The 24,787-nt window shown below is 41.2% G+C and overlaps 1 protein-coding gene across 2 annotated transcripts in view; it reads right to left on the minus strand.

Annotated features, from left to right (window-relative positions):
* The window catches only part of LOC148508350 (uncharacterized), a 161,654-nt gene that overhangs the window by 21,127 nt on the left and 115,740 nt on the right, over nucleotides 1–24,787 (minus strand). For both annotated transcript variants that reach the window (XM_088444660.1, XM_088444659.1), the window contains 2 exons: nucleotides 24,197–24,427; nucleotides 16,845–17,003 (listed from right to left, as the gene is read on the minus strand). In XM_088444660.1, the coding sequence (XP_088300786.1) occupies nucleotides 16,845–17,003; nucleotides 24,197–24,427 (390 nt within the window). The remainder of the gene's footprint in view (nucleotides 1–16,844; nucleotides 17,004–24,196; nucleotides 24,428–24,787) is intronic.

Raw genomic sequence — 24,787 nt, forward strand, 5'->3', positions numbered from 1 at the left:
GTGATGCTGGTGAAATGCAGGGGGCAGGAGTGAAAGCAGAGGATTGTGGTGAGATGCAGGGGGCTGTGGTATGAAGCAGAAGTGATTAGCAGGGGCTTGTGGTGAGATACAAGGGGCTGTGGTGAAATATAGGATGCTGTGGTAAAATGCAGTGGGTAGTAATGAGAAGCAGGAGGATGTTATGAGATGCAGGGGACGGTGGTGAGATGCAGGGGACTGTGGTGGCATGGCACAGGTTGTGGTGAGATGCAGGGGGCTGTGGCGAGATGAAATTGCTCCCGTATGAAGCCGGGGCGGGTTGCTAGTATTATAGGTAACAGTAGAAACCGGCATTCAGAATAAACAAGGTAATTCCCAGGTGCCGTGCAGTAGGCAGCACTCACAGGACTCGTGCATAAAATAAACGCACTGCAGACTTCGCAGGTTATTCTGACGTTTCAGGTACTTTTTCTTTTATCAATGACTTTCAAGGTCATTGATTAAATGTAAAGTATCTAAAATGTAGGAATATACCTGCAGAGGCTGCACTGTTTATTTCATGTACAAGTCCTGAGAATATGTTGACTGCACAGTATATATATCTGTCTATACAAAAATTGCTCTTAGATTGCGCTAAATACAAAGCTATAATAATATCAAATCGACAGTAACATACACATATGTAGAGGCAGCACTTCCCAATGGACACCCCGTTAGTAAGATGTCAGAGAAAGTAGTGTAAAACAAAGATAAAGAGAGCGCTCCAAGATGTTGTTTAGGTATAAATTCAAAGTGGACAATGCCGCAATTACCCAAATTGGTTACTGAAACAACAGTGAATTTTTTGAGAATAAATAATAAGTCCTTTTTTTAAATAAAGATAAATACAAAGTCATCTTTATGATGAAACAGATTCAGATGGTCATCCAATAGGCGTTGTATTTCTTTTTTACGTAATTCCTTTCTTGAAATAATGGTGAATGCTCACCCACAAGGGTCACATGGTTGGTTGAATTATCTGTAAATCTTGTGGGTGAGCATTCACCATAAGGTTAAAAAGGAAAAATTAGATGTAAGCTAACGTCTTATGTTTTAAGACATATGTGTACAAATAAATATTTTTACATTTCTACTAATGTTAGCCTTTGGGCCCCTTTTTTTGTCTGGGTGATTTCTTGATGTGAGGGTGTGTTATAGTACAACCTAAAGAAAGGAACAAACCCTTGAAAAATTGTTCTACCGGTATCCTTTATATTGAGGAGTCCTGGTTATTTCACGAAAGGAATTACGTAAAAAACACGGGGTATTGAAATGAGGACTCCAGACAGGCAGGTACTTGGTAAAGCAGTGTCTTTTTAATGGTAGCAGACACTGCACCTTAGCATATGTGAGCATAGGCCTAGATACACCCAGGCACATAACAGAAAATAAGCAAACATAAAAGTAAATGTCTCAGCTCTCATTGTGCTAATCAGTCAGCAGTGGCTTGCAGCCACAATTTGGGCATGCTCTCCCAGCATAGCCCGTGGACCCTGGCACTACAACACTGTGTCCTTACTTCCTAGCTGCTAATCAGCATCAGGCGTGTGAGACTTTTAAACCCTTCCTGTGCTGCTGTGATTATTCCAGCCGGGTCTGTGTAAATGTGAAAACTTGGAATTCCACACCTCCACTGCTAATACAGAACACACAGGTTTCACTCCAGCCTCCCTCAGAGAGAGCGGATTCCACCAGAATGTGGGTAATTCAGGTGAGAGACAATCCCTCTCACCACACCCCTTTCGCTTTTCCAAGCTTGGGGAAGCGCACATCTTGTTTTGCAGCAGCCGACTCCACTCAGCTTTCTCAAACTTCCGAGACAATGCATCCGCATTTCTATGTTGAGCTCCTGGCCGATGCTGTACGACAAACTTGTACTGCTGGATGGTTAAGAACCAGTGCATCACTCTGGGGTTAACTTCTTTGTTGAGGTGCATCCACCTCAGAGGTACGTGATCCGTGACCAAGACAAATTCTCTTCCCAGAAGAGAATACTTTAGGGCTTCTACTGCCCACTTTATCGCCAAGCATTCTAGCTCAACTATGGCGTATCTTGTTTCTCGTGGTAACAGCTTTCTACTTAAGTAGAGGATCGGCTTTTCTTTGCAAGCAATGGACTTTAACAAAACAGCTCCTAAGCCTGTTGTAGAGGCGTCAGTTTGCAAGACAAAGGTTTTTTTGAAATCCGGTGCCTCCAGAACTGGTTTAGAACACAGAGCCATCCTAATATCTTCCCAGGCTGCTTCAATTGTTTTGGTCGAGAATCTTTTCCAGTTGAGCTTTCTTAAGGGTACAGTCAGGAGTAAAGCTTTGGACGCAAAATTTGGAATGAAACGGCGGTAATAGCTTAGTAGCCCAAGGAAAGTTCTCATTATTTTCATGGTGGAAGGTCTTGGCCAGGACTGAATCGCCTCCACTTTCCGCAGTTGGGGTTTCAGTTGCCCATTGCTAATCACATACATGAGGTAATTGGCCTCTGAAAGACCAATGGGTACACTTGGCTTGATTAGCCGTAAACCCGTGCTGTCGTATACTGTTTAGCACTTCTTGGACATTGGGCAAGTGTTCTTCCCAATTTTCTGTATAGATGACAATGTTGTCTAGATAGGCTATAGCAGACCCCTGGTGTGGCCTCAGCAGGCAATCCATGGCACACTGAAATGTCACTGGTGCCCCATGAAGACCAAAATGGAGCATTTTATACTGAAACAGGTAATCAGGGGTCGAGAAGGCAGTCTTCTCCTTGGCGGTCTCACTTAGGGGAATTTGCCAATATCCCTTTGTGAGGTCCAGGGTCGTAAGATACCGGCTACTTGCCAAATTGTTTTCGAATTCATTCACCTGTGGTAGCGGGTATGCGTCAAACCTGGTTCAGCCGCCTAAAGTCTTTGCAAAAACGTATGTCTCCTTATGGCTTGGGGACCAACACAATATGGATTTGTCCAGTTACTGCTGGACTCCTCAATGACCCCAAGTTGGAGCATCTCTTTCACATCTTCCTTGATTGCTTGCTGCTGCACCTCAGGGATGCGATACGGTCGCTACTTTATAACCACTCCTTCAGGCGTATTTATCTTGTGCTCTACTAAGGCAGTGCACCCTGGCAGGGAAGAAAACATATCCTGATTATTTCGAACTAAGGCTTCCACTTCTTTTCGCTGTTTTGCTGACAAGGTGTCCGCCAGAGGAACTTCTGGAGGGCAAAGCGACCTAGAGCGGCCCCCAGAAACCTGAGGGGTGGCAGTTTCCAGCACATCCAAGGCAACATCTGTATTGGGTATGACATCTCTGCCAATATTTTTGTCTGGCCGTAACGGGGCAAAGTGTTGTGGATTTCTCTCCTCAGACATTAATTGCGCAGAGGTCCCCTCTCCAAAGTGGACTGGCTGTACATTTCCACTTTTCTCCCTTTTCGGAGGTAGGGTCTTGGAGACTTTACATTGGCAGGTCTCTGTGGTTCCTTTAAGAGATCAACAAATCCTGGGAAATTGCATCCCAATATGATAGGATAGGGGAGCTTAGGACCAACCACGGTGACCACCTCATAAGCGCCCTCCTTTATGGTGAGGCTCACTCGCACTCTGGAAAAGTTTTCTGTGGATCCATGAACGCAGAGTACTTCAACTAACCCTGGCACTCTTTCATCTGGCCTTTGCAGAACAGCCTCTGAGATCAGGGTTAGCTCACTCCCTGAGTCTATAATAGCTGGGAGTTTTTGGCCATTCCGTAACACAGTTTCCCACATTAACGGGGGTCTGGAATCCAGGGGTACCATTGTGCAAAAAGCAGGGTACGTAGGTACATACTAGCAACCCCCACACTCCATAGGCTGTTTTTCTGGGACAGTCCCGCCTTATATGACCTGGCTCTCTGCACTCATAACAAATGACCCTGGCATCTCCAGCAGTGTTTCCTGGAGAGGTGACAGTTGGGGTCACAGGCCAATTGGGTGCCATCTTAACAGGTTGCTCATTCCCTGGTTTCTTTTCTGCCATTTTTGTAATATTTCCTGTGGTCTCATACTGCTTCAACACTGGTCCTGATTCAGAGCCGGATGCTCTGACAGAGCGCTCGCTGTGAATCAGAGCCATCCCTCTTACTTTAGAGCGGCCTCCTGGCTGCTCGCATAGCTGTGGGTAACCACCCACAGCTATAGCGAGCGGCCAAAACGATGGTCGCGATGGTCAAGACCATCGGGCTTGCGACGAGACCCTTGTGGTAGGGTCTCGTCTGCCGCAAGCCCTGGAGTGCTTTTGGCTCTATCAGAGCCAAAAGCACTCCCATTGACATCACTAGTGATGTCAGTGGGGCCGGCCCCAGACGGTAGGCGTTCCCATGGGAACGTCTACGTCTGGGCAGCCATGCCCCCGGCACGCCCACCAAAGGGGGCGTGCTGTCAATCACCATCGACAGCATGCCCCCTTTGGTGCGAGACCCATAATGACGGCTTGGCCGTCGTTATTCGGGTCTCGCGCATGCGCACGACGGAGCCGCCTCGGGCATGCGCACTTGGGCAACATCGACCCGCTTGCGAGAGCTCAGCGCTCGTGAGCGGGTCTGAATCAGGCCCACTGTACTTAATTCATCTAGATTTTGAGGATCAGCGTGTATAACTCAACGCTGCATATTCTGCCCTAGAGTTCTTATACACTGGTCAACAACCGTCTCTACAATCTGAGCAGCAGTGTGGTCTTCTGGCTGGAGCCAACTCCGCCCCTGTCTAGCAAGTTCTGCCACCTGCTTCCGAATAGGGACCCCTGGTAGTAGGGCCCATTCGTGGAAGCACTACATTTCCCAGAAGGAGTGAGACCTGACTGAGCTAGAATGGCACTTTTGACTAGGTCATATTTCTCAGCATCAGCACAGGATAAATCAGCATAAGCATTCTGAGCCTCACTAGTGAGATAGGTGTCTGCTGTCCACTTTAAATGCTGTGCCACCCTCTCAAATATCAGCAAATACGCCTCTGGGTCATCTGAGGCAGACATTTTCTTCAGTTGCCTAGCACCTGTTGTGCCCAATGACTGGGTCACTAACTGTAACACTTGTTTCTCTGTCTTTTGGTGAGAGGCCAAGAAATTTACTATAGTGTGAAAAACTGCCTCCATTTTTTATAGTGGGAGGAGTATGTACAAGTGTAGGTGCATTTAGATAACAAGCCAGTTTACACAAATAGATATATCTCTTTCTTTCAGCAAAGCAATTGTAATTCACGTTTAACACAGAAAAAGAAAACACTGTTTGTTTTTTCTCCAGCGATACACAGGATTAAACAGAACACAGGAAAAAAAACCTGCCTTTTTCTCTTCCAGCACTGCAGTGCTTAATTAGACCTTTATAATATGTGTGTCTTGCTCTTGTTCAGTCAACTGGTGAACTTAATTAGACAGCACACTAGCTGGTGAAGATACTAATCAGCATTTGTTAGATCTCACGCAAATGCAAAAGTAACTTTTTTTTCTTAGTACACATAAACAGCTTTTGCACAATAGGTTACACAATGTCCTTAATACAACTGTGGTTTTTCTTGTTCACCAACCATACTCACGTATTCCGAACTTTCTACCTTTTCAATTCCTTTGCCCCACTGGAAGCGACAAAGCAGTGCAGAGGTCCCCGTATGGGCCACCATATGTAACACGGGGTATAGAAATGAGGACTCCAGACAAACAGGTACAGTACTTGGTAAAGCAACGTCTTTTTAATGGTAGCAGACACTTTACCTTAGCATACGTGAGCATAGGCCTGGACACACCCAGGCACATAACAGAAAATAAGCAAACATAACAGTAAATGTCTCAGCACTCCTTGTGCTAATCAGTCAGCAGTGGCTTGCAGCCACAATTTGGGCATGCTCTCCCAGCATAGCCCTTGGACTCAGGCACTACAACACTTTGTCCCTACTTCCTGGCTGCTAATCAGCATCAGGACAATGAGCATCAGGTGTGTGAGACTTTTAAACCCATCCTGTGCTCCAGTGATTATTCCAGCTGGGTCTGTGTAAATGTGAAAACCTGGAACTCCACACCTCTACTGCTAAAGCAGATCGCACAGGTTTCACTCGAGCCTCCCTTGGAGGGAGCTGATTCCACCAGAATGTGGGTAAATCAGGTGAGAGACAATCCCTCTCACCACTATATACTGTATATATGTATATATATCTTTATTGTGCCTTATTCCATTATCTTTGAAAAAACAGTTCTTTAAGTTGCATCAATTGTATTGGTCCATTCAACATATCAGTTAAAAAAGCTAGCATGGAAAGAGAAAGCTGGAGTAGGAGGGGGAAGGAAAAAAAAACTCTGTGCCATGTTTTTTTTTTTGAACAGTACTTTTAAAATAAGGTATATCAACATATAAAATGTACATTGTGTTCTGTAACACCTCAATCTGTTCAGAAGCACCAAAATATACAATTAGCCAACTGCATTAAAGTTGCATGAAACAATGGCACAACTTCATCCCCTGCAGTTCACCAATAGCACTATTACAGTACATTATTTATATTATCAGCACAGGTATTTTTCTGTCTGAAAGTGTCAACCTGGGTCAAAATTGGCGGGTCTCCGACCCTGGTCGGGGATGAAATGGCCGGGTCTCCGACCCTGGTTTGTCCAGAAATTTGCTTTTCTGTCTGAAAGGGGTATTACTGCCAGTCAGTTTAACTGAATTTCTCACCTATTGTTTTTTCCCCCCTTATAATACTTTTTGAACCCATTTTATATTGTATAGCCGATGTGTGTCATTAAGCAACACAGATGGTGTAATGGTTAGCATTACTGCCTCACAGCACTGAGGTCGTGGGTTTGATTCCCACCAAGGGCCTACGTGTATGGAGATTCTCCCTGTGCTTGCGTGGGTTTCCTCCAGGTACTCCTTTTTCCTCCCACACTCCAAAAATACACTGGCAGGCTAATTGGCTCACAACAAAAATGAACCCTAGTGTGTATGTGTGCGTACATGTGATAAGGAACATAGATTGTAAGCTCCACTAGGGCAGGGACTAATGTGAATGGACAAAAATTCTTGTAAAGTGCTATGGAATATGTGTGCACTATGTAAACAACTGGTAATAAATATATAAGTGCACACATATAATCCGCAGCGCTTTACAGGTAATATTTTTGTCATTCACACCAGTCCCTGACCCAGTGGAGCTGTATAGTCCCTACAAAATGTACAAACATGTGGTGGGGAATATATAGTAACAAGATCAGATCTGATTTATAAATGTTTTACTTTTAATTACAGAGTAATTCCATGTCATGTGGACCAGTGCTTCCCACCTGACCATCTCCAATTTGTATAAAATGTTACAGAGAGGTTGGCATATATGTCAAACTACCTTTGGGAAAGTTTTAGTTCACAATATGCAATAGTAGTAAGACTATGGTCCTACTGGGAATAGGTAAAAATGTCACTGACTCTGCAGTGCACAATCAGCAATGTTTAGGTTACTGCTGAGGCGGATCTAGAGGAGTAATAGTTGTGTCAGATAACATGTCTGTACAACTTTTGGCGCTGATTTCCAAAATCAAAGCCCCAGGTCTTATATCATTTTAATTTTTTCACAGGATGAAGCCAAAGTAGGAAAAAAAAATCTGTCATGTAAAATTTTATTTTTGAATTTTAGATCTCCAGAAGAAAACATTTTATTAGTATGATATCAATACTGCTAACTCCGTAGGTGGACACCATCACACTGCTAAAATATCAGACTCCAAGCTCCTTCAGTGCCTGTCATAACATTACCTAAAATTGCTCTCACAAATCTCACAATTAAATTTTGCCTATTTTTGAAGTCCAACATAAAAAAAAAATCATCAATCAATATTTTTAAAACCACCCTCATTTAAAAGAGCGAATTTCGCACTACAACATACCTTTTTTCTGGATGGGCGTTTGCCACTGAAGGGAGAAAACAAGCTTTAAAGTAAAGTCATTTTCAGCTTGTGGCAACAATATTATGAAAAAAGGCATTTTTCAATGACTGTTATTATAGAGCAACAAGAGCTAGAACCCTGTGTTTACGTGTTTATGTATAACTTTATGTGGTGATTTCAGAAATTAGTATTTGGATTAATCTGGATTGCTACCAATATTTGTTTTGCAAATTAAGCTGAAAGTTGTCAAAAACTCTGTCACGCCAAGTCTGACAGCATTTTTTCGACCTACAAAAAATAACATTCTTATTCTTCACTCAGCTGAGGTAAGCTATTAAAACAAATATGAAATCTGGGTATCAATATTACAGTTTCAAATACACATGTAAATAATATTACACAAGCATACAAACAACAAACTATTAAAATATTTTATAGATATATATCAAGATAAAAGATATGCAGCATAGTATGCAATAGTGTATGATCCAACTAAACAAAACCAGAAACTTATACAAGATCTCATGTTAAGTGAATATTTTGTTGTAAGTTAGAAAAGTCTAAATCTGCTGTCAGACTTGGCGTGACAGACTTTTTTTTTGACAGATTTCAGCTTCATTTGCAAAACAAATATTGGTAGCAATCCAGATACAAATTTCTGAAATCACCACCAAAAGTTTTACAAAGACACCTAAATACAGGGTTCTGGCTCTTGTAGCTCTATAATAACAGCCACAGAAACATTTCTTTTTTCATAATATTGTTGCCGCATGCTGAAAATGACTTTACTTTAAAGCTTGATTTCTCCTTCAGTGGAAAACCGCCTATCCAGAAAAAAGGTATGTTATAGTTAGAAATTTGTTATTCTTAACCACTTGCCTGGTGTGGCGAGACTGAGCTTTCCCTGACATTGTCGCATCTGATGTGACCAGTCAGAAACGCCCAGTAGGCTGCGGGAAGCTAATGTTCCAGCAGCCGCCTACATCAGAGGGACCTGCTGGTTCCCCTGCACCCGTGGCTGCTCCTCCAGTGTGTCTCAATCACTGCTGGCCACAGTGATCAGGCACCCAGCAGCATCCCCCTCCTGGCGCGGTTGCAGCCAGCCGTGATTTCAGAAGAAGCTGCAGCTGCGGCTCCTGGTAGCCACGGCTGCTGCTGTGTCCCGATTACTGTGGCCAGCAGTGATCGGACAGGCTGCGTGACCCTCCTCACGGCAGTAGTTGTTAGCGGTAGCAGCGGCTCCTGGTAACTGCGGCTGCTGCTGTTCCCGCCAGGCAGCAGGCGCCGCATCATATCCTCCCGGCGCGGCTGCCTGCTTCCATATAGCTTAGAGAAAATCCATAGTAAACAGTGAGATGCAGTTAAAAAAAGTTTTTTAGATAGACTTCCACATGTAATGGCTCATAAATACATCTAAACTACACATATAAATGCAACACAGTATAAATATACAGTATGTTTCACTTGCATTAAAAATGCCCCGAAAACATTGGTCCTGCACCAAACAGACAAAGAAACCAAGCTGTACCACTCTTTATGTGCAATACCTTTAAAGGATTTATGATTCATTGAAACATTAATACAATAAAAAACATGGGAAATGGTAAATGTGAAGTGAATCAATAAAATCAGCCAATAGAAAACAGCAAAGGAAGCTGCACCTTACTTCACAAATGGAAACTTTTAATGGAGAACAACGTGAGAAGACCCTTCAGCCTTTTTAAGATGAAACAGCCGAAAAACACTAAGGGAATCATTCAAATCACCTGGACTAACCTGTTATTGATATGTATATATGAAAGAAGGAAGCTAGCAAGAGAATTTCTTAAGGAGGTGGCTGTTTCATCTTAAAAAGGCTGAAGGGTCTTCTCACCTTTTTCTCCTACAAGTGTAACTCACATAAGGGTGCATGTGTACTTAAATGAACTATACTATATACTTTTTATATTACTTTACATGTCTTATGAAAATATTAGATGGACAGAAGAACACATGTAATTAGAGAAAACACCAAAGCAGAACACCATAAATATATCATACACAAATTACAAGATAAGACATACGCTTTATATACATGCATATAGACTGTAAAGCTCTCACGAACGGAGCTCTTAACCCTCTTGTTACACTGTACAACAAATAAATACTTTTAATTTGTTTCCTTTCTAAGAATAGTCATACATTACTAATTTGAGGTCAAGAAAAACTAAAATGATTTCAGAATGTTTTTACTAGCTCTATTTTTTTAGGCTACACTACTTGCACTATACTGTATGTACATTAGTAATATAGTCAGAGTGAAAAGCTATTTTAAAATAATCTGATATTTTCTTGATTGAAAATAAATAACAGTTGCTTTAATTCAATCGATCACAAATAAGAACACAAAACGAAAAACATACAGCATACGAAAGTACTATCTAATATAGTGGCCTATTCATGGGCGTGCTTTCTTTTTGCTTGTCGCTTGTACTCCTCTTCTGGGGCATCTCTTGTCACTGTCCAACAGTAGTGATTCACCTACCCTGATATCTTTGTTCCATTGTCTTGGTGGAATCGCTCACTATGCTTGTCACTCAGTGCACCACAGTTATCTTGTGTGGGTAATCCCGTGAAACGCATATATTTGAATAGGGGAGGGGACAAATAACTAATTCATTTAATTGGGTCATTAGGCCCCGCCCCCTCTGCGTGGAACGCAGATTGCTGGTAAGATTCTCTCCATTCTGCCCACTTCACTAGGAATACCCCTACATCATCATAAATGGACTATATCTCGGAACTCAGAGCTAACTGAGAGTTTTAAATGTCATATTCATTCTTTGCATTCTGAAATCAATTAGAAGTAACTATTTTCACATCGGAAACATTTTCATTGTTGTGCTGTGTTGTCAGCATGCACTGTCCCTCTCTGCAGTGCACTCTCAACTGAGTATAGTGTAGTTCAGTTATCTTAATAGGAACAAGCATTGTTGTATACACTGGTTCTTATATTATGCAGCTGATGTGATTCATTGATTTTAAATGTTTAAATTTGTTTTATTTTCATATATCGTGATTAAATATTAAATTAATTTATTACTATGATATAAGTTGTGCATCCTATTTTACTAAATATTTGATTAAAGCATTGCTATATTTTATGCTATATATTTTTGCTGTTTGTGGAGGTGACTAATGTACGGTACTCCTGTTATTTAGTAGCTGCTTTAGAACAACATCCCTAACTAGCGCCCGATTATTACCTTATTGGTTATTTAATATCTCCACTGGGGCAGGGATTGATGTGAATGGACAAATATTCTCTGTAAAGCGTTTCAGAATGTGTGTGCACTATATAAACAACTGGTAATAAATAAATTATAAATAAAAAGCGCATACATATAATTCTGCAGCGCTTTACAGAGAATATTTTTGTCATTCACACCAGTCCCACCTGACCATCTCCAATTTTTATAAAATTTTTACAGTGTTTGGTTTATTTGTCAAGCTCAACACAAAACAAACGGGCACTAGGTTATGGAAGGGATGGAAAATGGTGTTCCTATGCAGCTCTCTAAGGGGTGGCTAACCCCTATAAGGGAAGAAACAAAAAATATTGTGGGAAAGCGCAATGGGATGACCAATTGATATTGTTTAACATAAAAGTAGAACAGTCTATTGACAATAAATATCTAAACATAAAGTACACAAATGAAACCGTGAATCATATGAGGGGTAACCCAAATAATAATGATTTACACTGCATCTGTAAATAAATTGCATAATGCATATCAAGGGTACCACATGGTCTGGTAAAAAATCCAGAAAGAAAAAAGACCTTATTAGATACTATAGTGCAAAAAGTGAAAATAAAAAATAAAAAATGAATGGAAAATAAAATATAAAATTGATAAATAATCGTCTCAATCATACTCCAATGTACATATGATATTCATCCATGCACTAATGTGCAGTATTGTACATATGATGAAAAGGTCCCGAATGGTTGATGCAAAAATGATGCCAATTAATCCAACACAATCAATAGTTCAAAGCACTCATATTAAAACATGCTTTATGTTTAGATATTGTCAATAGACTGTTTTACTTTTATATTAAACAATATCAATTGGTCATCCCTTTGCGCTTTCCCACAATATTTTTTATATATCAAGCTACCTTTTGGAAAATTTTAGTTCACAATATCCAATAATGGTAAGACTACGGCCCTCAGAATGGGGGTAGGTAAAAATGTCACTGACTCTGCGACGCACAATCAGCAATGTTTAGGCTGCTGCTGTGGCGGATCTAGAGGAGTAAAAGTTGTGTAAGGTGACATGCCTGTACAACTTTTGGCACTGATTTCCAAAATCGAAGCCCCAGGACTTAATTTGTTTGACTTTTTTCACAGGATGAAGCCAAAGTAGGAAGAAAAATCTATCGTGTAAAATGTATTTTTGAATTTTAGATAGCCAAAGGAAAACATTATTTTAGTATATCAATACTGCTAACTCCTTAGGTGGTCACCATCACACTGCTAAAATATCAGACTCCAAACTCCTTTAGTTCCTATGATAATATTACCTAAAGTTGCTCTCATAAATCTTGCAATTAAATTTTGTCTGTTTTTGAAGTCCAATAGAAAAATAATATAAGAGTTATGGTAGACTTTCCATTGATAACTCTTTTTCTTCGTGGTCCACAGGGATACTATGGAGATAATGTGGTTGGAGTGATCCAGGCACCAAACAGTTAAAGCTCTCAGCTCCCAAGATGCCTCGGTCCTCCTCCACATATACCCCGCCCCTGGCCACAGACATTCAATTTTGTAAACAAGCCCAAGGCAGGAGAGGGAAAGAGGAGAAGGAAGAACAAGCGTACACCAGAAACGCTCTCATACAAGATGAGGGAATCCATGACCAAAAGAAAAATTACCCAATGCAGCCAGGTGCGTCAGGGTGGGTGCCCTGTGGACCTTGAAGAAAGAGAGTTATCAATGGTAAGTCTACCATAACTTTTATTTTTCTCTTGTATTCTGATTCATTGATGCCTGAGGTAGGCTGTCATAACCACCATTATTTTGGTAAGGGTAGTGCCTGAAATTGGTAATGTTGTTACAGGACAGCAAACTGTAGAAATTGCTGGTGGAATGATGTAATAGGCACATGCAGATACTGATCCTGAATGTTCAGGGAAACCATAAAATCCCCAGGCTCCATTGCCAAAAGAATTGACCGAAGAGTTTACATACGGAACTTGGGTACAAGGATCAGCTTGTTGAGGGTTTTAAGATTTAGAATAGTGCGATGAGACCCATTCGGTTTCTGAACCAAAAATAGATTTGAATAATAACCCCTTCCTTGCTGAAACACAGGAACCGGGATAATCACCCCTGCCTGCAGCAGGGAGTAAATGGCCTCTTGAAGAGCCAAGGCCTTGATCACATCTGATGGGGGATTTGTACAAAAATACTTCTATGGAGGATGCCTCCAAAAGGTGGGGGCATACCCCTGGCAGAACACTGTATCAGCTTTCTAGGACCTTAACCAAAGGACCCTATGAGCCACCACTGATGCTGTTGATGCTTTAGAAGCTAAGAGTCCCACATCTATTGCAGCTCCTCCCAAATAGGAGGCTGCTTCCCGTATGTGGGAGATATGTGTGAGATGTGTTCTGGTAGAATCTGATATAGAATCCTCCAATGCCCCCCGTCCTTTCTTCAAACGCTTTGGCTACCCAAGCCCCAGCCATAGCTGGACGAGTAACAGCTCCAGATGATGAAAATATTGCCTTAAGACATGCTTCAATTTTCCTATCTGTAGGATCCTTAAGAGAAGATGCTGACAGAATAGGCAGCTTAGCATTCCTGACTAAGTGTGTCACATGAGCATCCACAGTAGGAAGGATTTCCCACTTAGTACTGTACATCCAGTAGCTGGTAAAGGATACAACAATGCTAATCTTTTAATAATATAAACCATTTATCCGGGCTACCCCATGCCTCTTCCATAAGTTCAGTGAGCTGCTCGGATCCAGGAAACTCAGCTTTTACTACCTTCTGGTGTTTAAACACTGAAGCCTTCGTACTAGGAGCTGGTTCATCATCCTGTATATCTAGGTTTGATTTCACCGCCCTCACCAAAGGAGTAACATTCACTGTAGAAGGATGGTCCTCCTCTGCCGAGCTAGACCCCAAAGAAGAACCCTGCGCATCATCTGATTCCTCCGATGATGCGTCTCAATCCATATGCTGAACACACCATTAAAAAGATAACTTCCGTTTAGGCGCCTTAGTGACTACTGGTCTGCTCGCAACAGCTGACTTGACTTGAGTGGGCATAAGCATCCATCCAGGAAGGATGTATAGGAGGTGCAAACATAGCTAGCATGCTGTGGGTACCCCATACAAGGAGGCAGCGTGGGAGTAGCCATATGATCCACAAACTGTTTCATTACCTGAGACAAGGAGAACACCCAAGATGACTCCTGTACAGGGACTGGTATACTGGACTGGAGAGGTGGCTCTTTATAACAAACAGCACACAAACCATCCTTTATAAAATCCTTAGAGGACAAGCCCGCTAAACAGGATTTACATGAAAGTAGCACAGGGGCCTCCCCCTCCTGAATCCCTTTACTTTTTGACATATCAATTATAAAGGTAACAATGCAAAGAAATGTAATGTGACAGCCTTCACAAATAACAAGTAAATGTGAAGTATAAAGAATAAAAAACATACACCTGCACAAAGGGATGAGGAAAAAAACAGTGATAGTTATAACTGACAGTCAGAAATAAAAGGCAGTATCAAAACAGTAGCTAGCAAACAGTCACATACAATGCATATGCAATTTAGTTGCAATGGGCTCTGAATCAACTACTCAAAACATGATGCTTGGTAGGATATCGAGCACTACACACCTGACCCATGGGAGAGTGTACAGGGAGACTGACCCAAAACCTCCTGAGACCAACAGCTACAGCAGCACACCGATAGTGGACTGTGAGCATCTCATATACTCAAGGCGGGTAGGAGGAACGACCCAGACGCGCAAAAACCTTTCAAGGAACTGCGTCTGGGTCAGGGGAGGAGCTGCCGGGGGAGAGCCTACCTCCCCTAAACTGCATCAACTAGCCAGGTATTCCGGCCTCATGGCAGCAGAAGCATCTGCTGCTGATCCCCGGCGTCAGACGATAAGGCCCCGGTGGTCTAGTGAGGACGCGGATGCTCTGGGCCCTCACTGCAGCGGCTTCAGGTGCGTCTCCGGCGCCGGAAGCAAGGACTGCCACACACGATTCCCCGTAAGCGAGGAATCGCCTTAACTGACATCTCTGTGTGTCCGGTTGCAGTCCGGGCCCCAGCATTGCTGCTAGCAAGCTCTGCCGTGACCCGCCGAAATCACCAGAGATGTTACTGTTGTTGCGGCCCGGCGGAGGTAGATGGAGTAGCAGTGCATGCTTCTTAATTCAGACGATCAGCACTGCTAACTCAAAAACATAGAAAATAAAATAAAACATAAAATAAAAGCCTGAGCAGTCCCCTGTTACAACAGTGTGTCTGAAACCTGCCACACCAAACGAACAACTGAATGCCTGTGGCCATGGGCGGGGTATATGTGAAGGAGGACCAGAGGCATCCTGGGAGCTGAAAACTTTAAATGTTTGGTGCCTGGATCACTCCAACCACATTATCCCCATGGTATCCCTGTGGATCTCTATGAAAGAAAAGATCATAGTCAATTTTTTTTTTAAACCACCCTTTTTTGACAACTTTAAGCTTAATTTGCAAAACAAATATTGATCGCAATCCAGATACAAAACAACCCGGTACGCAAAAGTCAGGAAAAATCCGGGTTTTTGCCATTTTCTGTCTAAAAGTGGTATGAGAGTGTTGAGGGGTTTATTCAAGATGATAAAACATAGTAGAGTGCAGCGTATGTTTATTGTACAGTTATGACTATGGTAAAACATCACGCTAGTGGGTTTAGGGCTAAAGAGCCGACTTATTATTGGCCATGTGTGCAGGCTTTTTTTGTGACCTTTACATATTTATTTTACTGTGACAACGGCATATGGTTTGCAAAACGTAAATACTTGGTTCAAAGCACAGCCTCCTATCACATATGTACTTCTCCCCCATTATCAAGCTGTTAAATAACTAATTTACATTTGGTCATAAGTAAATTTTATGACATGCCTCTAAGCACCTTGAACACCCTGAGTATAGATGATGCTTCTGAATAGGTTTTTAAAAAAGTAGGCAAGTATGACTTAACTTCCAGAGACATAACCATGTTGAATGAAGTTATTGAATTAAAATATTGCATTATTAATGTGTAACTGACAGTTCAGAAAACCATTTGGTGAAATAAACCATCATTTATGAGAATGTAGCCTATCATCTTACTGTTCTAGGGACTTGTGACATTACTAGGGTACGAGGCACTAAATTGTCAGTGAATTTGCAATTTCCATGTGAATGTGTGTGTTGTATTCTTATCAGTGATGTTTAGGTGATGGATACACTTTAAAGAAATGTTTACAGTTCCAAAATCTTATTGTTCTAAGAAAATATTCAAGTGATGAGTTGTAAGACGAAGACAGAACATAATCAAAAATTACTTTTTCTGTAGAAAAAAAACAAACTTCCAAATCCTGATATGAATGTAAGTGCCATGAAAAGTGTTAAACAAATCTGGCAGTCCTTTTGAAAATGTTTCACTGGTTTGGGTCTGGCTTTTGGAAAATCACGTGTCTCTATTCATGTGATAAAACGTAATCAAGCAGCTGTTTCCTGGTGCTGGCTGGGAAAAACTTGACTCTGTGAAAGCTCCTAAGAATTCAGAGCAGCTGTTTATAATAATAGTTTTACTTCACACATAACGGCAGGCAGATCAATCAGGGAGCACTATACAACGTATAGATGATTGAATCATGCACTGAAGTAACATTCAAGGTACCTGTTGCATTGCCATTAGCCTGGAATAATTGGCGGCTTTCACTAATGCTTCTGCCGCTCTCTTCGCCCGCTGCTGGGGTGCACCTTTGGGAAACGCTGGCAGTGCTGCAAGTACATTCTCCACTGTAAATTCCTGGCTCACAGAACACTCAATTTTTGCCTGTAATACAAACATAATAAAGTCAAATGGTGGAAACCAAGAAAGCATCTTCTCTGATGGTTACAGATGCTTCTCCAATAAAACACAGGTGGAAACAAGCTGAATAAACAGATAATATATGAGGAATTACTAAGTCATAAACATAAATGGAAAGGAAAAGCGCTGAGCATTTTATTAGCTAAAGGTTTACAGCTTGTCTTATGACTGCATCATACTGTATCAATTCCAACATTAAGCTTAGCACATTAAAGGTGAAGCAACCAGAATGTTACATATGTATGTGCACCTCTGTCATAATAACATAACTCTCTCCAGATAGGTTTTTGTATATGTACTTATGGCTGTTGCTGAACTACATACCGCTCTTCAAACAGTGGGCACAATGGCGATGCCCCGTTTAGAAACCAAAAAATTAAATAAATTATTTGGAGCGCGTGCTGAGGAGGGGGCGCTGTGTGCCCCTCAGCCAGGGGCAGATTCAGGGATCCCAACTCCCCGCATGCACAGGGAGAGGCAACTGCTGCTGATGCTCAACGGCAGCAGCCTCCCTGGCCCAACTGCAGCGTGTGCTGTGCTGGAGACAAAAGCTGCTGAGAGGTAACATTGAGGGGGAGCGGTGGAAGGACTGGACCCCCGCCGGGCCCCTCTAACAAACCCTGGCAATTAGTACCTGCTCCCCCTCCTTTCGGCGCCCCTGACAATGGCCACTAGCTAGAATGTTTGTGCAGAAAACACCCATCATGGATTAAGGCAGTAGTTCCCAGTCACGGGCCCTATAGTATCAGCATTTTATTTCATGGCACCCCTAGGCCAAAAATGTCTTATTGAGAAATGCCAAGGAACCCAGTCTGGGAACCACTTGATTAAGGTAAAGAACTAATATTTGTGCATTTTTGTACAGGCTAAATTTGTAAGCCAATAGCACATAATTGGTATAGCACAACTTCACTTAAAACTTATATTCTACTATTGAATGGAGTAAGTTGAGTTAACATTAAACCCAGTCTATTAATTCCCTGTGACAATTTGTTTAATTCGCTGGGTTCTTAAAGTTTCCAATGGACCCACAGTGGTCGTCTTTGAACAGGAGGATTGTTGGAAGCTTTAGGGGAAGCCATCAGATCAGGTGAATGGATAAATACATGTAAGTAAGGAGTTAAGGGCTGGCACAGAATTGAACGCAGGTCAGTTTTGCAGATGGATCTTGTATGGTTTCATTCTGCACATACCCCGGAGCTACGCATACACAACTCTGGGCAATTCAGAGATGTACACAACTCAGCCGCATCTCCACTTGCAGTTACAGGGACGTAACTGGGCAGATACTAGTGTGCACTGATCATGTGATTATGTTGAAGGAGATCAAACCAAGAATATGGTTAGAGACATTGCAGTCACACAGGTGTGTACAACTCCACATAATGGCCAATATCTACAATTTTCCCTGTGCACACAATGCAGATGTTAATGCGACCGACTTGCGTTTAACTTTATATTGGCCCCTTAATGTGATCATAGTAATTTTTAAGTAATATAGATTAAAACATTTTGGTGGATTTCTTCTTGAATATATGACAGTGTATGGGGGAGGTCATAAAAGTAAAATAATGTAAATTATAAAAATGTAATACACACAGCTAGAGCAAATCAAGAGCTATGTGTTCCTAGATATTACCCTAGCAGATATGTTGTATCTTTGTGTACGAATCAGCTTAAGAGTGACAACCTCGCATTACTGACCACCTGTATTTCTAGTCTAAATAAATCAGGAGAATTAAGGCTAATGTGAGAGTGTAATCAAGCCCAGAGTATGGCTAGATGTATTTAGGAAAAAGTGCTGGATGAACAGTGGTCAGTTGTTAATCCAACTGGTTAGGCTTTATGTGAATCATATGGGAATCTAGTAAACATCGATTTTGTTCTTCGTTTGAAAACCCATCAAAATCACCATAATTCCCCATAATAAAATCATGAGTAGATTGATCTAAATTCTCTAATTTGACTAAAAGTTATTTTACTGATAAATGAAGCTAACTGCGGCGATCCTGATTTATTTTTTTTAAATATTTTCATTTGGCAGGTTGGCATGTGGTAGCTACGTTTTTACGGACTGAGGAATGTTGAGGGCTGCGACAATATATAACTTGGCCAACCACAGCACAAACTACAATTGTGTTTCTAATTTCTAATAAAATTAGGCTGAATCGGTTTGGATATTGAGAAAAGATGTTTGTCCTTGGGGAATAAGTCATTATGCAGATTGGTTAAAAACTGTTGTTAAAAGTAAATATTATTAAAAACAACAAAGTATCAACTTTAAAAAAAATATGTGATAGACATTTCTGTGGTCAAGTAGTTTATTTTAAGCATTTTTTCTGTGTGCACCACAAGTATCTAGGTCAAAAAGAGTATAGAATAAAATATAAAACAAGATCCAGAAAAAAATCATTAAAGCGTTACAGAAATAAATATTACATCCCTTGGAATAGATGAAAAAAAACTCTCTAAATGTTTAAAGAAGATAACTTTTACAAAAGCCCAAAGACTGTAGTGGCATAAAACAACCTAAATCATTGTGAAGGGTCTATAGCAGTCAGTTGCAGGAGCAGAAGCTGGAAAACAGGACCTGATTAAGGTTTCATCTGCCCCATGCCATAGCATACCATCACAACCAATTTATACATTTGGAGTCACATCAGTGGCAGACATTAAGGGCCCGATATACAAAACAAAGAGCAACCCAGAGAATGATATAAAATACAAAGAACATCCCAGAGACCAATAAACAATACAGGGAGCACCCCAGAGACTAATATACATTACAAAGCAATTACAGTCTGTCATACAATACAGAGAGCATTTCAGACACTGACATATTATAGACAGCATTCCAGAAACAGCCACCCAACACAGAGAGCATTCCAAAGTATGTCATACAATACAGAGATCACTCCAGTACCCAGCATATAATACAGAGAGAATTCTACAGACCGCCATTTAATACAAAGAGCATCTTAGTTACTACCATACAATACACAGTGCATGCTAGTGACAAATATACAATACAAAGCGCATCCTAGTGACCATCATACAATACAGAGACCACCCTATTGTCTGCCATATAACACAGGTAGCCCTTTCCTGCCCACTGGGTCTTTCCCCCCCCCCCGCCCCCCAAAAAATATTTTTTTGTAATCTAAATTTATAGTTTCTTTTTTTTATAAATCATTTAGCAGCAGTCAGTTTGTATTATAAAACATGTACTTGTTAAAAAGAAATCTATCATAAAGATCTAATATTTCATATAGTGTATAAAACAAAATGTAATTGTCCCTTGCATTTTCCTGTATAAGGAATAAATTATATTTTCAAACTCTACATTGGTGTATTATAGTGTTCTCTATACAATAATGCAGTTATAGAGAACTTTTTAATTGGCTAACATACACACGGTCAGATTTTTCTTCAGATCTGAACGTTAACGATTTAAAAAAATAGTTCAATCGTTCATATCTGAAGGAAAATCTGACATGTCTGAACGATGCATGTTCCCGATGGTCGGATAACGATATCTGACGTGCTTGTAGTCAGATTTGGACGATTCCATTCATTTTAATGCAGTCAAAAATCGTTCATAGTTCAAATCGTTCAATCGTTGGTCAAATCGTTCAATCGTTCATCTGACACATCTGACATATCTGACCGTGTGTATGCTCCATTAGATTTGGCCATCTCCCCTGGATTATTCTGCACCAACTAGGTCAGCCATTGCCACTTATGAATTGTGACTTTCTGTGTAAATAAATAGTGGCTGTCCTGTAGCCAGAAGTTTTTCCAAGCACAGCGTCAGAAAGTTCATAATTTTGCAGCAATTTGTATAGGGAATTTGTCCTGGTACAATTATTTCTTTTAGTATATCTGTGTAAGTCTGTAAATGAAGCCCAATGAAACCTGGAGTAGTAAAAACAGCGGCAGCTGCATCTAAGCACTTTGTATATAGATTCTGATCAAATTAATTAGTGCAGAACCCTGGTGTGTCCTAGTCGCATCGTATAAAAATTCTCTTTATTCGTGTGCAGCCTGTAAAGCCGACATTTCGGTCCTAGCTTGGACCTTAGTCATAGCACACATCAATCTATCACCAAACAGCATATGACCAGCCTTCACCATGTCTGCTATATATAGGGCTCAAATCACTTATCAATCAAAACACCTGAAATCACAGGTGCTGACCCTTAAGATCACCTTTGTATGTAACATCCCTTAAAGTATCTTGTTTTGTTATACATGAAGATAAAAGTTTACCTCAGCAACCACATTGCACCATACGTTCCCTGTTACTGTATTCCAGCCATACAGAGGTTTTTATTGCTACAAGACTGCTGAGTGCCCTGCTCTATCTATATATGTGGACATTTGGCAGTGGATGGAAGTGATCCTTTTCTAGCTTCTACAGAAGCACCCCAGGAGTTATAACCTTGTGACTGTGAGTGCTGAGAAACACTGTTTCTCCCCTGTATCTGGAGAGGAAGTCATGCCCCCCCCTTCACCTCTCCCCTTGACCCTATCCTTTCCCTTCTCCTCTGCTAGCTCTCTATTTCTGCCTGTTCCCATCTTGCCCACCTCCTCAATCTCTCCCTCTCACCTGGCACTATCCCTTCTGCATTCAAGCATGCCCTTGTCTCCCCCATTCTAAAAACAGCTACCCTAGATCCTAACACTCTCTCCAACTACTGACCCATCTCTTTCTCCTCCTTTTAGTCTTCAAACTCCTTGAGCAGATTGTTTATAATCGTCTTTCCGCCTATCTTTCCTTCCACTCCCTCCTTGACCCATTTCAGTCTGGATTCCGTTCTTTCCACTCCACTGAAACTGCCCTCACGAAAGTCAGCAATGACCCACTTGCTGCCAAAATCCAAGGGTCATTACTCTCATTTTCCTTTACCTCACTACTACTTTTGACACCATGGACCACACACTCCTCCTGCAAATCCTTAACTCCCTTGGTCTACATGACACTGCCCCTCTCCTGGCTGTCTTTCTACCTCTCTGATCGTTCCTTCTCTGTCTCCTCTCATGACTCATCTTCCTCCCCACTTCCACTAACAGTAGGTGTTCCCCAAGGTTCTGTTCTTGGACCTCTACTATTCTCCCTCTATACGTCCTCTCTAGGTGAACTCATCAGCTCATTTAACCTCCAATATCATATCTATGCTAATAGTCAGATCTACCTTTCCTCCCCTGACCTCTCCCCCTCTCTCCTCACTTTCTTAAACTTAATATGTCTAAGACTGAGCTGATCATCTTTCCACCCTCCCGAATAACCTCACAATTTCTTTATCAATTGACAGCACAACTATCTCCTCTAGCCCCAAAGTGCGCTGTCTTGGAGTTATCCTGGACTCCTCCCTCTCCTTTAAACCACACATTCAGCACCTCTCGCAGTCCTGCCGTTTCCATCTCAAAAATATTTCCAAGATCAGACCCTTTCTCTCCCAGATTGGACTACTGTAACCTCCTGACTCCCACCTCTCTCCACTCCAATCTGTCCTCAATGCTGCTGCCCAGGTCATCTTCCTCTCAATACGTTCTACATCTGCCTTCCCTCTCCTACAAGCCCTCCACTGGCTCCCCTTCAGAGCCCAATTTAAGGTTCTTACACTCACAAAGCCCTCACCCATTCCTCTCCCATTTACATCTCTGACCTCATCTCCCCTCACACTCCCGTCCGCCCTCTTCGCTCAAATGCACGCCGTCTCTCCTGCCAACTGATTACTTCCTCCCACTCCCACCTGTAAGATGCTCTCTACCTTGTAAACTCTCTCCTTCTCCCCATCAGACTCTCCACAACTCCTCAAACTGGTTCTCAAGACTCACTACTTCATCAATGCCTCCCATCTCTCATCCCAACCCGCTGCTACATGCTCCTTCCTCTCTGTCTACCCCATCTGTGACATGCCTGTTTGTCTGCCCCTCCTCATTAGAATGTAAGCTCCCATGAGCAGGGCCCTCTACCCTCCTGTGTTTCTCCTTATAGTTTAATCTACTCCTTACTCCCCAACTAGAGCACCTAACACTTAAGCCCTGTTGCTTTAAGTGTTATGATGAATGATGCAGCAATGTGTATAAACCTTGTCCTGCATTGTATTTTACTATAAGTCACTTATTTGTTTATGTAGTAAGCAAGGCGCTGCGGAACACTTGTGGTGCCATATAAATAAAGGATAATAAATAAAAAAAATATATATACACACACATACTTACATACATACACAAATTTGAGGTCGTTTCAAGCTCTTTTACATCAAAGCAAATTGTATTTTCAGTTTAGTGGCCTTTTAAAGTTGTAGGTTATACAGTGCCTGTTGTTATTATAGGGGGCATTTCAGAGTTAGCAGGATAACCAATGGTCTAACAGAAACTGTACCCATTTAGCTTGATTACTGAGAAAGCGTATAAGTGTACAGGTTGAGTCTCCCATATCCAAATTTTCTGAAATACAGAATTATTTTGGTTTGACTGAGAAAATTAAACCTTTGGATGGTTCAATGTACACAATCTTTGTCTAAGGCACAAATTATAAAAAATCTTGTATAAAATTACCTTCAGGCTGTGTGTATAGGATGTATATGAAGCATAAATGAATTTCATGTATGTACACAAACTTAGTTTGCGCCACAAAATTATTGAAAATATTCTATAAAATTACCTGAAGGCTGTGTGTATAAGGTGTATATAACACATAAATGCATTCTGTGTGTATATTTCGGCACTATTCCCAAGATATTTCATTATGATATGCAAATATTCCAAAATACGGAATATTCTGTTATTCCAAAATATCCCTGGTCCCAAGCATTTTGAATATCGGAGACTCAACCTGTATAAATGAAAAAACATTTGAAAGCTACTACTCTGCAGAGGTTGTTAAATTGCTTAAAACAGAAATGATTCCAATAGTAGAGGCAATGTTTAATCCCCTATAAATGAATAAATTGTAATGAACAGAGATATGAATACAACTGGTGCAGTGTAAAAAGAAAATCAAGTGCCTCTGTACAGATCTGAGAAACTGTACGTAAAGTCAAAGTACATTTCAAGTGTTTGGGGATTTCTTTTGATTCTTTCAAGCAATAATAGGTTTTATGAGATGATGATGTGCAGCAAACAAGAATTGATAGGCATCTACTCACCCAAGGTGCAGATGGTACAATAAGTGTCATAGTGAGCAAATCTCTGCAACATTCCTCCAAAGACTCATTGCATCTTGTCAAATGATTTATTAACCTGGAATACATAACAGTCGGTAGTATATGATGAGCCGACTCTGGAGACTCTGTTCCTGGGGCTAAAATAAGGCTCAGTGTTTGTCTTGTTGCATGCAGGTGTCTGAACAATGTGCTAAGTTTTCCTTCAAGAGCACTCTGGTGGGAAACAAGAAAAGTTTGAAGGGTGAAATAATATCAAACATCTTCACTTCAACACAAAGACTTTGTAGAATATTTCCATAGAATATGAATAAGAGACACGTGAAGTGTCACCTTCAATCTGACAGAGTCCTCTAATAGCTTGATTCCACTTGTCATCTTAGTAAGTTTTACTGCAGAAAAGTGGGAACATGTAATAGTCATTGAAAAATTGGGATCACCAATACCTGTCTCGCTTCGGCATGTGTGTGTTCAGTTTTTGCTGAGAGGCGAATGTCTAACTGCCACACACACATACAAACAAAAAGCAGCTGGATCAAACAAAGGCATATATACTGCTAGCATACAATGCATACT

This window comes from Taudactylus pleione, unplaced genomic scaffold (genome assembly GCF_031769625.1).
Source record: "Taudactylus pleione unplaced genomic scaffold, aTauple2 ptg000370l, whole genome shotgun sequence".
Lineage (NCBI taxonomy): Eukaryota > Metazoa > Chordata > Amphibia > Anura > Myobatrachidae > Taudactylus > Taudactylus pleione.